The sequence below is a fragment of the Triturus cristatus genome, chromosome 2_2, assembly GCF_964204655.1.
Source record: "Triturus cristatus chromosome 2_2, aTriCri1.1, whole genome shotgun sequence".
Classification (NCBI taxonomy): domain Eukaryota; kingdom Metazoa; phylum Chordata; class Amphibia; order Caudata; family Salamandridae; genus Triturus; species Triturus cristatus.
Window position 1 is genome coordinate 698,319,825 of NC_140582.1, and position 18,836 is coordinate 698,338,660.

General features: G+C 44.7%; 1 protein-coding gene across 6 annotated transcripts in view; it reads left to right on the forward strand.

Annotated features, from left to right (window-relative positions):
• TENM3 (teneurin transmembrane protein 3) overlaps positions 1–18,836 on the forward strand; it is a 1,236,182-nt gene that overhangs the window by 977,157 nt on the left and 240,189 nt on the right. For all 6 annotated transcript variants that reach the window (XM_085641875.1, XM_085641876.1, XM_085641877.1 and 3 more), the window contains one exon: positions 8,273–8,510. In XM_085641875.1, coding sequence (XP_085498001.1) covers positions 8,273–8,510 — 238 coding nt within the window. The remainder of the gene's footprint in view (positions 1–8,272; positions 8,511–18,836) is intronic.

Genomic DNA, 18,836 nt, shown 5'->3' on the forward strand with positions numbered 1-18,836 from the left:
GGCAGCTCATTAAATGCACTTTAGGACTTTATTTCCCACCCGTTAATACAAGCAAACATTTGTTAACTCCCGCAATACGGTGCTGCAGGCAGTCTTAAGTCAGATGGCATAGTGATTACTGTTTTCCAATAAGGAGGCATGTCTATAATACCGGCCGCACAATACCTTATTTGCCCTTCTTAATGATGATTTTTTGTAACCGTATAGTATTTTGCATTTCTTTGATGAGATGTATTTTCCAGTCCAGTCCTAGTGTTTTTTTTTAGGATTCGCTTACTAGACAGTGCATGTGCGGTCTATTGCAAGATGTATTGTCTGCTTATGGTGGGATTAGAGCCCGCCCTTTACTTACCATTGGTTGGCATTATCGTTAATCTCATTAGCCTGCTTCTTATTCATTAGCTTGCATTTACTTACTCCTATGAAGCATGGATGCATTACTTGTGTTCTTTCAGTGCTCATTTTTCAGGCACTTCTATTTTCTTTTTGTTTAAGTACTTCGCAAGGGTGCATGTGTTTTCCAGTTATCTCCCTTGTGTACTTCTTGCCCTCTGCTACACTTGTGTTGCTATTTCTCTACTAATCTCGCCCAATCTATGATGTGTTCACCCTTGTGTGCTTTTCTCTCCACCCTGTGTTGCTGTATCACCCATGTGCTTTTCCTATAGTTCTATATTGCTCCCTCATACATTTTCTTCCTCTCTGCACATTGCACTCTGTGTTTGCTTCCCACACCCCGTTTTCTTTCCCCTCACCACACCCTCCATGTTGCTTCTTCTTATCGGCACCCTCCATGTTGCTTCCTCCCATCGGAGCCCTCCATGTTGCTTCCTCCCATCGGCGCCCTCCATGTTGCTTCCTCCCATCCGGCCCCATGTTGCTTTCACCTGCTTCCCATGTTGCTTTCCCTTCACCATCTGTGTTACTTTTCCCCCACCATCTGTGTTACTTTTCCCCCACCTGCTGTTGCTTGTGTCATTTTGTTGGTGTGCATTTGCTTGGTGTGCGCACCTAAAAATGATGCAGCCTGATGCATCCTAGGTTTTTTTTCCTCTCTTTTTTGGCCATTCTGCACAGCATGCAGATCCTAGTGCTTGTTTTTTGTTGCTTTCATCAGTGTCATCATGTTGTTTGGGATTTATTATTGCACTCCATCTACTAGATAGTCTATCTTTTAGCATATATTATGTTTTCCTTAAATACAAGCACACCATGCAATCTAAAATACATGCCTTCTCACAAAAAGATGTATCCACTTACTGTAGTTCCCATATCAGGATTTGTTTCTATAGCTGAAAATAGGCCAAGTGCATGCATAATGGAATAGTTTGTCAACTTAATGGAAAATCCGCTTTGACAAGGTGTTCATGAAACTTTCCTGCTCTCTTTGTATGCTTCTATTGTACATGAAATGATCAGATTGTGGGTGAGACTTCTCATTAGCCAGTATCTGGTTGTACGGCTTTGTGTCTTTGCTATTTTCGCCTCTCCGCCGTTGCTGCATTCTCCTCTGGTAGCATTGTGCCTACACTTGCTACCTCATTGGTACACAAGAATCTTTAAATATTTCTGATTACCTAATAACTCCCAGATGCTGAGTTTCACCAACATTCTCCTTAGAACTTGCATAGCAATATCTGTCACATGGAAGGCACGGCAAGTATCCCAGGCCCCCCTGAGATGGCTGAAAGGAGGGGCTTCAAAGAGGCAGTCTGTGCTGTATCAGTGATGGCGAATGGGTAACATTTCCTCTCCAATGTGGTCTCTGTGGAACCTGAGCTGTCTGTGTGTATTAGCACATCACATAAGGAAACATTGGAGCATATGGGGGTGGGGGTCTGACTCTTTTTACGTTGGGGTTTCTATCAACATGTTACCTGATTTGGGGCATGATGGGACCATCATGACTTTGAAAAACAGGCAACCCTGTAGTAGGGCTTACAAATCCTAGCAGCAGACCATTTGTGAAGGTTTTTTTCTCAAAATGTAATTCTTCCAAAATAAATAAGCAAAGGTCGTCTCTTAATGGCCTGGGAGTCTGCACCAGTAAAAAACTAAAGGGCTTGTAGGAGAGACTGTCCTAGGCTATGCTTGCCACGTTCCTCAAGGCATAGGCATATGCATGTGGGCAGGGTGAACAGCAATGGGTTGAGAATAAAAGGAAATGTTATGCAGGTTAAAATAAAGGTGCAAACCTTTTCTAGGCTCGATTGAGCTAAAGCTTGACCGATGTGAGCACTGAGATCTTGGTAGATGGAAGCACCTCACTCCATACGGTAGATATAACCACCGTGCCGCTATTGCTTACCTGACTCCAAGCAGATCAGGTATAACTTGATGAGGAATATACATCTGAAGACTGTTTGTTTTTAATAATATCACTAACAGGAGACTGGACTCAGCACTAGGACAGAGCTTGCGCTCCCCGCCAGAACCTGCAGCTGAAAGAAGAGAGAGACATTTCCAAACGTTTCAAATACATATTTATGTGACCTACATTTAGACAAGTGTGGTGCAAATTCAAGCAGCGGAGAGAGGCCTTCGCACAAATCTACCAATAGTGCACTCAATTCTCAGCACCGGTAAAGGTCCCTAAAATGGTGCCAACAATAAGTTTCAATGGTTTGAGAGCATTAAGAAGCAGGGATTTCTTTTGGGTTTTGCACTGGCTGCAAAAAAACATGCTTTAAAGTCAGTTTACACCATGCTTCGTGGTCTAGTAGCTTGCATTCATGAGAGCCTGAAAATGGTTTGATCACTTATCCTTACTTTTTTTATTTTTAATGATTCACGGTGGAAGGATGTGGGGGAATTTCGTCACTTTAAGGAAGAATATGTAAGAATCATGTGTGTCAGTATTTTTTCTAAAGTTCTATTTTTGCGCCAATGAGGTACCAGGTTTTATCATATGTAGTTTTAGTTTGCAGGTGGACCTTTCAGAAATGTAATGGTGAGGAGCTATAGAAAGGTCATCATTAACATTAAGGGCCTGATTACAATGTCGTGCAGATCGCCGCGGTCTCGGACCTGCACCGCGTGGCAGGCACCTCAAGGTGGCTGCCACATGGTGTAGAGATTAACATAAGTGACCCCTCAGCTCCCAACCGGAGGCTGTGGAGGAATGGGGCCCCTCTTAGTGGCCCCCAAAGTCGCTTTCCGACAGGCTTTCTTTGTCTGAAAGCCCGACATGGAAAGCCTGTCCGAAACTGACATCATAATCCCGATGGCCATCCTCGGGGATTACGTTGGGGTCTCCGACTGGCCGACTGGCTCCATGAGCCCGTCAGAATCCAGCCAGAATGACCGGCCAGTAGCAATTCCGACCGCCTACCTTGTTATTATGAGTCGGACTTGAAAGTGGGGATGTCGGTTGGAAAGCCTCCGACCTGCGGTTGTAGACTTTACGACTGACCTCATAATCGGCCCCTATGTGTATGAAACTATGTGGTGAAATATAGAACCAAAAGTCTGCCACCACCATTGCTTAATTGCATTTTCTGTTTGAAAGTATCCAAAAGTGTTGCCACACACCTATGCTGGAGGGGAAATAAATGCTAATTGGTTGCATTAGCTTTGTACTACGCCAAAAATGTCCCAGGTTCCATTCTGAATGTTGTCTTAAAATCTGCAAGAGATTTTTCTTTGTTCATCATTAAAAACACATTAAGGGTTGGAGTCATTAAAAGGCTGGATGAGTGGTGAAAGCTGTCGTTGGCCATGTCCCGTTGTCCCTATCAGGGGTTCTTTATGATCATCTCGCTCATTCTTGCTCCCGATCAATCACTTCCATGCCAGGCATTTCATACACTCACTCCAGTCCCTGCACCAAATACTCCCATGAAAGTCAAGAATTTATTGGAAGTACTCCTCATTGCAGCTTCATGTCTGAGCAGTGTCGTCTGCACCTGTAAGTTCTGTATTATTCATAATCTAAAACCCAGTGCAATCAATCGCACATCCCACAAGAAAACCCACACTACCCTAATAAATTTTTACTGGGCCACCAATAGCTCTGTCCTTTCTGCAAGAGCAAAAGGCACTTGCTGTGTGAGGGTGTTACTTTTGAAGTGACCTCAAACATGCGTCTAAGCGTCTACAAATAGTCTAGAATTCAGCGGCTAGACTGCAGTTCCGGCTCCCTAAGGACTCTTCAGTCTTTCATCTTTTTCTTGAGCCTCATTGGCTTACAGTCACTAAACACATTCAATTTAAGGTTGTATGCTATATGTTTAGGGCCAAAGCTAGGATCGGTCCACCTTCTATTCAGGACCTGGTGATACCCTAAATACCTGCATGCATTTTGAGATCTTTGAACCTGGCTTTTTGCAGTGTGCTTGGCCCGGAGGGGAGGGCGTTCTTTCGCAGTATTGGGTCCAAGACTGTGGAACTCCCTTCCTAAATCCCAAAGAGACTGCACATCTTTGCTTGCTTTCTGCAAAGGTTTGAAGACTTTACTGTATTAAACTGGTAATCCAGTCTCGCTTTCTGTGCCTAGTGCCGGGAAACCCTTTTTGAAAGCTGTGCGCTTTATAAGACCATAAATAATAAATATAATGCCTGTATGTCCCTCCAAAAGAAGCATGTTCTGGTATCACCATCACTACACACATCACCACCCTTACAATCTCATCCATTGGAGTTCTCTGCCGCCTCAGTTCACTCTTGCAGTATGTGAGTGATAGCCCTGGTGACCTGTAGCAACGATCAGTGGCATTGCAGTCACACATGCACTACTTTCTGAGGTTAATCTGTTACAGGAGACATAATTCATTTTGAGTTTTCTGCCGGTAATATTTGTGTGACTAAGGGACAAGATTGGCTGTCCAAGGATCATATCTGTAATATCTGGATCATCTGAAGGGGACATTTGCTGTCCAAGGTGCTGACCTTAAATATATCTCTAACCCAAGACCTAAGCCTGCCGTCTGTGCTGCACGTCTCTGTAACCCAAGGGATATTCTTGTTGTTTCAAGTGTAAGACTGTATTTTCGGTGCAACCTGAGGGATATACCTGCCGTCTGAGGTGCAAACTGATGTCTTTAAGGGAACAGTCTATCTGAGGTGCACATGCCTCCGATATCTGCAAATCTGCTGTATTCAAAACGGTTGACATCCCTGTAATCTCGTAAATTAGAAGCACATCTATCACTTAAGCTCTAAAAACTGTAAACGGGCCAACTCTACTGCCTAGGATATAAGGCACACATGCATTCAAGCACGGTACGCTTGCTTTAGGATTCTGCCACACCACTGTTTGCAAACTATTCAGCTCTCTTTCCCTGATTAGGGCATTAAGGTGTGTTTCAAAAGCAGCCAACACTTGCCATTGTGTTCTCCCTCTCTCTCTCTCTCTCTCGCATACAAGGTTCCCGTTTCAGGCTCTTTGTCTTTCCAACTCACTGCCAGTACCTCTCTAATCCTGTAATCCTATGGAAGACACGCTTGTTTCCTTAGCCTTACTCCTCCTGAAGCTTACTAGTGCTCTCGGCTATTGACTCTTGTTTCCTACGCTTTAATCCGGAGAAGACTTCCACAGCCTCCCCTCTGTTCTGCCATCCCTTAGACCTTAACTGTACTAGCCCTCTTGATATCTGGGTCTCACACTACCGGCATCTCCCTAGCCATCCTACTACACCCCCCCCCCCCCCCCCCCCCCACCTGGGTCTCACACTAACTGCATCTCCCTAGCGATCCTGCTACCCACTGACCTCCGGCTTACTCTACCTACATCTCACTGACGATCCTGCTACCCCCGACGTGGGTCTCACACTACCTGCATCTCCCTAGAAATCCCTTACCCCCTCAACCTCGCACTACTGGCATCTCCCTGGCGATACTGCTATCCCGTGACCTCATCGTACCTTCATCGACAACAATGTACAGCACATAAACACCATCTACTTCCTCTTCCAGTCCATGACAACTTTCTTCAAACAGTGGGTGCTTTATGTTTCTGTACACAGAAGTTGACTTTACCAGTTGTTTTCATTCTAATTTGGAGAGGATTCTCTGCTGCTTTTGCATTGTCCATGTCAGAAATTGGTCCGAGAGGGGTAGGTAAGGGTGTCGGTCATCTTGGAGTAATGGTGATGGGGCCTAAGGTTGAGTTTTTTAAGTGCCGTAGTACTCCCTGTGCCATCTGTTCTTTTTTTGTTCTGTATTGTGTTGAAGTCCTTGTTAAGTGCTTCATACACGGCTTTGAAGCACTTCAATTTTCATCAGTTCCTAGGCTTGTTTTCAGAGGTGTGAGGTTGAATAGTGTTGGGTATAGTACGCCTTTTTTGATATGTTGGCTGAGGTGTAGAGGGTTCTAAGATGTGCTGTAAACCTGAAACCCCATGCCACACACAGCCCAAACGCGTGAAGAGGTGCAAAGAGTGAGAGGAGCTGCAGTTATGCATACCTACTTCCCCTCTTGTGTAGATCATGGTCAGTAACTTGTGTAATCATGATGTGAAGAGCCGTGCTCTAAAGCTTTCTGGTATAGTAGGTGATTGGCAATATTCCTTATTTGAGCAGCCATTGCACCGAGAAGGCGGTTCTGCTAGTTCGACTCTTTTTGAATGAGATGCAGTCAAGAATGGAGCACAGAGATCTTGCTTTTACAAAAGGCATGTTCGTAAAAAATGACTTGGTGCTTAGCTGGAAGACATGCTGGATAAAGAGCAGCAGATTTCATGTATTCCACCTCACATATGCTCTGCGTAGCCTTCAGTTCCCATTGATGCACAGTGGCAGTGTTCATTGGTCACAACAAATGATGACCACATTGGTCCACATTTCTGGAGATGCTCTGTAGCTGCTGTAAAACGGATGGCCGGTTTTAAGTTTTAGAGAAGCTGCAGCACTATTGGGGATCCTTGGCAGCAGTTGAATCCGTTCTGCAAAGGAGCCTCTCTGAGAAGCTTGGCAGCTTCAGAGTCCCTGCCATTGACATGCTGATGCTCGGCTATTCCAAATTTAGATCATTCGAGGCTCCTTGCTCAGTTTTAGGAGAGTCACACTACACATTTAAACTTTTATTTTATTTATTAAATTCTTTACTTTTTTAGTCAGATGCGTACCAATTTCTTAGGATGTTCACATTATAAAGTTGTAAACATTGACTCTAAATGAATTCATTTATGTTAATTAGGGATTCTGAAAATCTGGCATAAGTCTGCCCCTTCCTGATGTATGTCCGCCACCTTTTCCTTAACCTTCATTTGTGCCCGATCTCTTTTCTTTGTGGCATCACTGCTTGCTGCTGAATGAATATGCGTACATGTCTGTTTTACTGTAATGCGGCAAGTGTTTTAGCTTGTAATTGAGGGAGCTGCTTCAATCCCATGTTGCTTTCCTCTTTGAAATCCTCATATATCATGTCCTCATCTTGTTAGCAAAATTGAGGAAAATGTAGAGCTTGCTATTACTAACCATTAGAATGTGCCAGAAAGAGATCAAAAGCTCTACAAAGCAAGGCGGAAAGAAGTTATTTCTCGAAGGATCTGGAATTTCCGTCCTCTCCTGGTGGCGCCATGTTGATGCTTGGCAACCACCGTGGTCTTAACTTGCTCCGACAGGTAACTCTACCACAGACAGTCGTGCAAAATTGTAAAATCTGTTCCGCGTGTGTTCTAATGGGTAGAGCGGTCGTTAAATATAAGAGTCTTTTGACGTTGTAATCAGATTTGATTCAGTCTGTTAAATATCCATGAAGGAACATCTGCTAAGCCGAGTGACCTTCTGCCGAAGAATACTTAGCATCTATTAGCACAGAGCACATCGGCACTAAACTCAAGTAGTCGACTGCTGTTTAGCTACTAGCCGGTAATCATAATTTATTGGCGTTAAATAAAGCCTGAAAAAAAAAACTCTATTAAATAATTATAGGGATTATTTGCATTTCGACAACCTTTGTGTTCCCGCCAAAATTACTCATTTCATCTCGGGCTTGGTTTGTTACAAAAAGAAAGCTGGTTCCTAAAGGCTCAGTGGGGGAGCTGTCGCATGCCGTTTCGTGTAGGTGTTAATAAAATCCAGATGAAAAAATGCAAATAAATTACAACCAGAGCAATTTTGCCATCTGTTGTATATTAATTAGAGCTGTGAGTATCAAGGGTAAATTCGGTTGCTTAGAATGTCACCAAAGGCCTACTAATAGAATAAATGATATGCAAATATGTTGGAGCATGAGCTTAAATTAATCTTTTGACTCTTTCAGGATCAGCACATCCAGCGTATAGGAAAGAGCATATAATGACTTTCTTCTCTCCTTCTGTTTTCTTTACAGAGCAGCCTCAAAATAACCTGGGCCAATCCACGCTGCAGCCCCTGCCTCCTACCCTCAAGCCACACCCTGCGCCGCACCACCCATCCATAACATCTCTCAACCGCAACTCGCTGACCAATAGGAGGAACCATAGCCCGGCCCCGCCGGCTGCTCTGCCCGCCGAGCTGCAAACCACGCCCGAGTCCGTCCAGCTGCAGGACAGCTGGGTCCTCGGCAGTAATGTGCCACTGGAGAGCAGGTACTCGCATTATTTCCAGCATCTCATGAAAATATTGGACTGAGAATTTTAGTTTTTGATTGTGGTTCAAAATTAAAATACTGCTGTGCAAAACACTGCAGTGGCTTTTCATAAATGTTATTGAATAATTTTTCTAACCATCTGTTTTTGGAGGGGACGCAGCTCTTTTGAGCTATATGTATTTTGTGAACTACTTTGGTCATGGCGACCTATGCAAGTAGATGACTTGTTCAGGCCAGTCAAACTGGAGCCAATGTTAGTAGTGTTATGGAACATGTATGATGCCACTCAGATAGAACGTTAATAAAGCATCCATGTTCTGCCTGACCACTAGATGTCAGAACTCGAGACCGGACATTGGCTGCACGTGTGGTTTGAAGATAATATAAGTTGAGGTGTATAGTGATAAAGGCTTGTGAAGCAAAAATCTTAATAAATTGAGGACAAATCATCCATTTATACTAATGCTTACTGGGGAAAAAAGTCACCCTAGACTCCCTGGCATACGCTAAATTTACCCCATTAACACTCGCTGAACAATTAATCAACACTGTAATTCACCATTGTCACTAATAAAATTTTTTGTGACTAAAAAAAATAAATGTAATTTTCTTCTTGAGTCATCAAATCGAATATGCATAATTGTGTTACAGTTGAGAATAATAGTTTTGGCAAATTTATATTAAACGTGCAGAGACTGGTTCTTGAAAGGCATTTTTAATTCATGTGGGAGACTTGTATACAGGCTCTCCACATCGAGTCCCATGAGTAGATTCTTGGTAGGGTCAAAATCAATATCCTGCAGCACTTGCAAGACATTCTTAGTGTCTCGCAAATAGGTGCTGGTGGCCTGAACCAAAGGGCGAAGGAAGGCATCCGCAAATCTGGATAGGGGTTCCAGAATGGAGTTGACCCCGGAAACAATAGGTCTACCTGGAGGAGATCCGTGATGTATAGACCCGCACATGTCTATGTTGATATCCTGGTCCAGCAGCCTCCCCTTTCCCTCCTTTATCCTGGAGAGATGTGTCCCCTTATTGTATCTGCACTATCCAACTCCAGGTGTCACCGTTCCTTTACCTGGTTCTCCATTAATAATGTTTGGTGCCACTAATTGTACCTGTAGTATTTCACTATATATGTCATTGTACTTGTACCTGGCTCCCCTGTAACGACAAGAAGACCTTCAGTCGCCTTATCAGCTCCCTTGATTGCGCCCGACACTGTGCGCTTACCCTATTAATCGTGTCTGAGGAGTTTGGCCAACTATAATGACGGGGGCCCTTTATATCATCTTACAAACTCTCCTAAAACAGACTCGTTTCCCTTAAATTGCCTCAGTTTATGCCCCCCTCCACGGTGGGTTGATACGTACTTTGATATGGTATGTACTTCCTCCTTCGAGTACTGATTCCATCTCTATGGCTTCCGTCAGTATTATTATTTTTTTTATGCCCATTCTTGGTTTTTTGCCCGCAGTAGAAACATGTCCGGTTCCCTAGATTGATGATCACAGTGATCTTGTCTCTATTTTTACCCCCGGACCCGGCCGGCATACATCCGGTTCCGGGTCACAGCAGACAGCGATAGCGGCTGAACAGTTATTTCCGTTCGACTCGGGCCCGACCGGTTGACTTCCGGTTCCGGGTCTTGATGCACAGAGCTAGCGGGCGAACGCGCAAGGGTGCAACCACCATTTTCGCGCGCTAAACCTTGATTGAAGGGACTATTTAAAACCACACCCTCGCGCTCAGTATCATCTACGGAGCTGACCGGGGTGGTTGATTTGGTGGGATATTACTCCAGGGATTCGTAAGTACGGCACAGCCGGTACCTGTAGGGATTTCCTTTCTCGGACAACTTCCATTTTCATGACCGATGGGACGTTTTCTTGTTTCTTCTAATTTTTACCATTTAGATAGCCGAGTGGGCAATCCCACCACCCGGTTTCGAGCTCATGAGGCAATTTTCTCTTTACAGCAAGTATGTTGTTACCTTCTAACGTGTTCCCACTGACATGGATTCCCATTGTTGTTGGGTATTTTTAGAACTTAGGAACTCTGTTCCTTTCAGATTAGAGTGTGTGCTTTTTGTTATATGTTTGTGTGTCAAAGGTTGGTGTCTATGTGTTACACAGTTTTTTCACCACAGATCACGTGATAACGTTATGGATAGCGTTAAGAGGAGATTATTGTATCACTTCCTTTTCAGATCACTAATCACACACTATGGATTGATCCTCGATCTACGTGACGTATGGCTTCTCTCCCTTTTTGTTTTCTAGGTTAATGGACCATGTAAGACCTATCTAGGCATTATTAACCATAGGAGGTTATTTTCTTCCTACATTGATTTATTCACTCTTTTCATTTGAACACATCACTGTGAGTTTTAGGAAGGGATCCTTAAGGTCCTGAAGAAGAAGCTTGGGGAAGCTTCGAAACATGTCGGCACCATCAGGAGGCACAGCTCATTGAGGCATACTTCCTCCTCCCCCCACCATTTTACTAATACCAGCTCAAACGGTATAATAAACTTCTTTAGACCAAACAGCCAGGTATTCTTTTAATTCACGTTTCCATCCACTCCTGACCCTTCCTCTCACACCCTCGCATCGCACATAGTCATCTCATTTATAACAGTGCTCCCGCGTAGACGTAGGTCATAGCACGCCCCGTCCCGTAGAGGGGCGGGAAGACCCCTATGATGAAGCATGACACCAAGGGCCCTTTTGGTGTGTGAGGGGTATTTAAACAACTGATTTGTATTCTCCACGGCTGTGGGATACATATAATTCTTTTGTGGGAGTCTCTTGACATACTCAACCAACGGGTGGATCCCTATGTTTATTAACCTACATTTATATAGCCTTAATTCTGATCTCTGATTTAGCTGAACTTGTGCTTCTCTCTGGCATTTGTTTTTAATTATTTTACCTTTTTTTGTCAAACATGCCTCTTCTTAATGAAGGCTACTCCGAGTGGGCTCTCCCCTTTCTACGACTAAAATGCTAGTCACCTTTAGAGCCATTGATAGTGGTAATTGCCTCTTTTAAGTTCGCATAGCCTCTGTTTGTGCTCTTGACCTGCTGCTGCTGTTTGCATTCCCTTGTTCCTCCAGAATTTTTTTCTAGTGTTACCATATTTCACTGCACGTGCACACATCTTCCTGCTTCCGTATCCACACATAAACTATTAAACCATCAGCTAGCTGACTCAACTAGACACCCACCTATTGGTTCAAACGTCCACTCACACCATCTTCTTTAACTAAAGAGCTTGACAACTCTCATCCATTCATCTACCCACCTCTCCATTCACTCACACCCATCTGTGCACCCATTTAGCCATCCTCACGCCAACCTACCTCTTCACATAACCACCACACACCAGCTGACTTATTAATAAATAATACCCTTCCACAAAACCTCAACTATGTACTTCAGAACTGTACTCCACACTTAAATTGTGATCAAGAGAATAGGACACGGTTCTGATAATGAGGTTGCCTAGTCCATATGAAACACCCCATCTTAACTGCGTACACATTTCAGATAAAGCCCGATAGATAGACCCCATAGTACTCAAGATGAGGCCTCCAAAACTTGCCCCCAGACTTGGACACAATACTGACATAACAATACTCCAGCTCGGAGGATGTCTAGAAGAGAATGCAGTAGTCAAGACTTTAGGTACTTGTTTTAATTTCAAGATAAACTCCTGGCTTAAGTATCCCCTCCACCCCCCACATCTGAACTGGAAACAACTCCAGATGTGACCTCCAGAACTGCCCCCAAGGTGAGGCATTGCGAACTGTACCTTGAGATGGCCATCAAGCACTTAACGTAATATCCGGGCATGACAGACCTGGACATGACATTTAAGATGTGGGCTCCTATTTTTGAAGCACAAAATGCAAGAGATGACCTCGAAAGGCAGCTTCACTATCTATTCTAAAGGAGTCTTTCAGAACTGTACTCTGTTCTCTAAGCAATGCCTTGCTGGTGGTATGGATATTTCACAATGGTTACACCGCCTCCCTTTCATGCTGATTGCGTTACATCTCCCTCTTGCCCCCAACCTTCCTTTTAATATCTCAGTGGCTTTGTCATATTTTCGGCCTTGTTTGTGGTGATGCAGTTTATGAACTCAGTGCTCGAGGACCTCTGCTGGAAAGTCATGTTGGTCTGTTGTTTTATGTTTGTGCAGCTTGCATTCTAATGCACCAGTAAAGCTTGGTAAAATACTTTCACTTCACAAAAACCAAAATGATTGGCCATGTCCATACTTGTTCTTTATTCCTGTACCAAAAAAGCCAGAGACGTTCCTCTGCCCCATCCACCACATCATGTCTCCAATATGCCCTAAAGGTCCCCATATGCCAGGGTGGCATATTGCAAATCTTCCATGACACAACATCAGAAACAGAAAACTCTAAAGTGATGTTAGTGTGTTTTACAGCACGAGGATGAAGTAATTTACAGTGTGTCATTAATTGGTTTCCTGTTTTCTTCTTGTACGTCCTTATTTGAGGAGTTTTAGGTCTTGTGTGAGCATGCGCTAGTGAAGTTCTTGTGTTCAAAAATGGGCTTGGAACACGCCCATTGCTTTACATTTGTAGGTGTCATTGTCGCTCTTCTTTGCTGCCGTCTCATTGGGCTGCGCTTGCCATGCGTCACTCCCTTTTCTTTCCGTTATGCTCAGACCAAGTACAGGTTAATTAGGTTTGATTAGTGTCCCTCTGCTGGCCAGCCGCTGCTCGCACTGTGATTCTGATACTTTTTTCGCTATGATGAAGTCAGCTTTAGATCTCGCCTTTGCTTTTTTTTGTTTACTTTTCTCCACCACCTCCCTGTTTCTTATCCCTTTATCCCGGTTTCTTCTCCCCTCGTCCCTGTTTCTCCTCCCCTCCCACTGCCCTCCCATCCCTGTTTATTCTCCCCAAGTCCTTGTTTCTTCTACCCTCCCATCCACCCATACCGGTTTCTTCGATCCTCCCACCCACACGTCCCTGTTTCTTCTATCCTCCCACCCACACGTCCCGGTTTCTTCTATCCCCCACCCACCCCTGTTTCTTCTATCCCACCCACCCCTGTTTCTTCTATCCCACCCACCTTCCCCTCTTTCTTCTATACCCCTGTTTCTTCTATAACCCGTTTCTTCTATCCCACCCGCCCACCCACCCGCCCACCCACCTGTTTCTTCTATCCCACCCGCCCATCCCTCTTTCTTCGCCCCTCATCCCTTTTTCTTCTCCACTCCCACTGCCCTCCCATCCCTGTTTATTTTCCCCACACTCCCTCACTCCCTGTTTCTTTTCCTCCCCCACCCGCCTTCTCATCCCCGTTTCTTTTCTCTTCGTACCCGCCCTCCCGTCCCTGTTGCTTTCCCCTCTCACCTGCCCTCCCATCCCTGTTTCTTTTACCCTCCTATCCCTGTTTTTTTCTCCCTGTCCTCCCATCCCCATTTCTCGGCTCACATGGTGGTTCTTTCCTCACACCCGCCTTCCCATCCCTTCTTCTTCTCCCTTCCCACCCACCCTCCTGTCCCTGTTTCTTCTCTCTTTCCACCAACCCTCCCATACCTGTTTCTTCTCCACTTATCCCTGTTTTTCTACCAGCTCCTGCCAGAAGAAAAAAATGTGCTGTGAAGCAATCCACGCCACCCACCCTCGTGCTACTCTCACCCACCCGATTGCCAATGCTAATAGTTCGCACATAGACGAGACCCATTAGCTTAGCCAATGCTTGTTAAACTAAGTCTTCAGAACCAGAACGGGACACCCAATCAGAATGCTTGCTTTATAAGCTGGGACTACAGATACAAATCTTCTCAGGAAGATTCCCATACCTGCCAGCTACCTATCCCTCCAGTGTACTCTGTCCGCCCACCAACTAAGTCCCCAGTGCTTACCTTGTAAAAATATAAGTGCCAGAGCCCTCGTCGGGCCACTGCAGCTTGCAAAGCCCAATGCTCCTGCCAGGGCTGCCAATGACAGTACCAATACAATTACCAAGCATCACATTCCTCTAAGTATGACATTTCAGACTATTCCAGGTCCCCAAAGCTATAATAATTGTAAGGGTGGCAGGTATTAAAGAATTGTTGTTTTTCACTTAAAACAACGCCACCATATGGCAGTCTGTCATAAGTGCCGGTGTTGACAATTAAGTGGCAGTGCTGAGCACCGGAAACCCCTGGCTCAAATTAAGCACTGTTAAAGACCTCTCTACTCGGAGTGTGGCGGCTTAGGTTTGCTTCTTAATCGGGGTGAGTGCTCATTTCAGCACACCGTGGGTGTGTGAAGACATGACTCCTCTGACCTGCCTGCACTCTCTAGAGAGGCTGCTGTCACTTGTCTTGATGTCCCTTCCTTTGCCGCGGGGGAGGGCCAACCCCAGCTGCGCTGCATGTCATTTTCCACTGTGCCCAGCAAGCATTGAATGGTAGACCACACGAGGTGACAGTAATTACTATTATTTTATTGTGTTGTAATTTAATTTCTATAGAAATCTTGCTACCACTGACCAGGTGTTGGGGCGTTTTTTAGCAGATGAATGCCACTCGATCTATGTAAACTCACATTTTCAGTGCGTTCTCTCAAACCAGTGATCTGATATATATCACCGAAAACCGACATTCTTGCTCGTCTGCCTTGGACAGTATTGCTTTCTGCCACCGTCTTCCCCTCCTCCACTCCTGCTTGGGAGCAGTTTGACACATCCGCCCATCTTGCTGTAAAAAATCACTTCCCAGCCTTCTGGCCGCGCGTCTTCCCCCGCCTAGTTACACCAAATGAGCCCTTCCATTCTTGAAACGTGGACGCTTCCAAGTCTGAAATAGGATGGCGAAAGGGGGAGCAGCTAGCTCCCTCCTTCCAAAGTTGTTTCAATAACATTCTCACTTGGCTCGTCACTGCGTTTTCCGTTTTTTCCTCTTTCACAGCGGAGGTCTCGCTTCGGGTCCCCTTAGTGACCCCTACTCCTGCCCCATTAATAAATTCATCTGGGCCAGGACGCTGCCTTTGTGCTGATTGGTTTTTATCTCGGTCAGTTATTTTAGCTTATACCTAAGCTCAGCTTTTTTGTGTCCGATTTGGACGCCCTGTGATTTTTCTTCTCAGCTGTCATTGCGTAGATAAAGGGATAAGAGACGTGAGTGTCAGTTGTACGGAGATAACCATCTCTCTAACTCCCCGGGCACAGATGGGTGATAGCTGACAGTAATGTGATGACGTGGGACTGTGCCATGAATAAATCAGCACTTTGCAGCGTCTCTTTCATTGAAGGGAGCAAGTGCAGAGACGGCATTTGCTTGTCCTTTGTTGGCTTTCTGCGCCTTTTTCTTGGCGCTGCTGTTGTTTGGTTCATTCAGATCCATTTGGAATGAACGGTTTTTGAAGTAAGAAAATAAGTTGGAAATGTGACTTAGTTTTACAGACGAGCTCATTTTTCCACCTTTTTTTTCTCCGCTGATTCTGTCAGTGCATTTAATGTACAGCGGCTTCAAAGGACATGCTGTGGAGAGTATGATCAGTCACCTACAACAGAGCTGTACAGGCTTTTGTATAGAGGCTTCCTGTTCCTTTTATGTGACAACCAACAGGGGACACTCTTCGTCATGGAACAGGCGCTGTGGCTCCATCAGGGGACACTCTTCGTCATGGAACAGGCGCTGTGGCTCCATCAGGGGACACTCATCGTCATGGAACAGGCGCTGTGGCTCCATCAGGGGACACTCTTCGTCATGTAACAGGCGCTGTGGCTCCATCAGGGGACACTCTTCGTCATGTAACAGGCGCTGTGGCTCCATCAGGGGACACTCTTCGTCATGGAACAGGCGCTGTGGCTCCATCAGAGGACACTCTTCATCATGTAACAGGCGCTGTGGCTCCATCAGGGAACACTCTTCGTCATGGAACAGGCGCTGTGGCTCCATCAGGCGACACTCTTCGTCATGGAACAGACGCTGTGGCTCCATCAGGGGACACTCTTCGTCATAGAACAGGCGCTGTGGCTCCATCAGGGGACACTCTTCGTCATGGAACAGGCGCTGTGGCTCCATCAGGCGACACTCTTCGTCATGGAACAGGCGCTGTGGCTCCATCAGGCGACACTCTTCGTCATGGAACAGGCGCTGTGGCTCCATCAGGGGACACTCTTCGTCATAGAACAGGCGCTGTGGCTCCATGCTCAAGTGAGTTTTCAGCAACTGGGAGCAGTGTGATGCGACAGTGGATGTAATGCATCGCTTTGCCATTCCGAGTAGAAGCACCAGGCAGCGACTTGCTTACTCCCGGGACCCGCTGCTCGACAGTAGCAATTCAACTTTTTGCATTAGCCACTTTGTATCTTGCTCCTGGTCATACATTGCCTAAGAATGTAATCATATGTGCACCTGTAGAAGTGATGACTGAGCAAGTATGAAGTAGGGAGCTGATATGATCTCTCTAGACTTTCTGTCATTTTAGAGAGCTTACTGGTCGCTGGTGCACGAACAAGGATCACGATGTGTGGGCCATCCTGACCTAGCAAGGGTACTTGAATGTCTAGCACACACAAAATAATGGACTAAAACAACCAGGATTCAGCGTTTAGGGGACTGGCACGCCAAATAATGTGTTTGGCCCACTTCCTTAGGGTAGGAGCTTTCAGCTTCTATCAGTATCTCCAACATTATGGTAATATTTGTCTCGCTTTGTGTTCTGAAACCTAGACTACCACACTTACCTAAGCAAAACATCCTTTTTCTACATAGACACTTTTCTAACAAAGGTAGTGTGCTACTGAATGCTGGTAAAACTTGGAAACAGGAGAGGAGAACACTTACAGCTTATCAAACGGAGGAAGGTTTTACTCTTATTTACATGCAGAAACTTAGTAGTGACACTTGTGCCAAACAAGGCTCAGTGCTCACTGTTAACATCTACAGTTTTCTATAGGTTATAAATTGCAACCGTGTAAGACCAGCTTAGCCTTCAGTTCTTCCAACATCGGAAACCGTGCTCTCAAAACCAATCCTTTCAAAGTGCTTCTTGAATCTTCCTCGGCTTCTTGCATGAAGCAGTCCCTTCCTGCTCTTACAGCAGACATCACATTACTAATCAACACCTCACCAGCTCACGGAAATGAATCCCTGCAGCATGATGAAAGCCATTCTGATTCCACTTTTGAAGAAAATACAAGTAGATCTGCTAATCCTTGCTAACTACTTCTACCGATCTAAAAAGACTACAAAATCCGGCAGCCATAATATGCTTCGAACTATAAAAGCGCAACCACATAATGGCGGCCTAAATGTTCTCCGTTTTCTGCTGTTGAATGCAGGGATCAGTATTCAGATCTCATGATTCTGGAGTTTTTTTAATGATCAACCAAGCATATTGTGGCAGTAGTGCATATTTCCTGTGTGAGAAATTCAACATCATGAAAAATCCAGAGGTTTAAAATCTACCAACACTCAAACGTTGATGGAGTTTTCTGACCACAAAAAGAACAGATTACAGTTGCTTGTCTAATGCGGTGTTACTGCATTATCTGATGGCGTATTAATTCTAGTTGCATCCTTGTAAATTGGTCTGCTATTAAAAATGAGGAAGGTGGAACAACATCTACAGTTCTAGAAAAAAATTAAAACTTTTGTGTTGAGATAAAAGTCAAATTGATAGCAAACTCTATTGCATGTTAGTCAACACAAAGACTCCATAGCATATATCGGCTAGAGGAAAATATCTATTAATAATCTTTCTGATTGAAAATGAGATAATCTTTGGAGTTTGTCCTAAATTCAAAGACAGGACTTAAATAACAGAGCGTCTGTTTTGAGGATCTACCTGCTGCTGAAAGTTAGAGAATGGCAGACGGAAGTTGAAAGATTTGAATTTTAGGCAGAACAGTATCCTTCGAACCGAAGGATACATGAGTTAGGCATTGGTGTTGGTTCTGTTCCTTGAAACTTTTACCAGATGCAGGTAAATCATGCATTGAAACGGTACATCTCAAAATTGAGATTGTGGCTCTCATTTACCTCAGTCGTGTATGTATGGAACAGTAGAGGCAACAGAAAAGAGGGAAGCGACAAATGCATGTAGATCATTTGACTTTGCCGATTCCAGGTTGTTGACTGTGGCGAAGTAATTAAATCCACTCTTCTGCTGTTCCAGAGATCACAAAGCACTACTTCAATGTTTTTATCCTTATTTTTTGTTTCATTTTCTCAAAGGCTGTGACCCCGAATAGACTACAAACACCACTTGAACAAAAATACCAACTTGCATGTGCCCTTCTCAACACATGCTCACTATGCAAACACACCACAGAGATTTGAC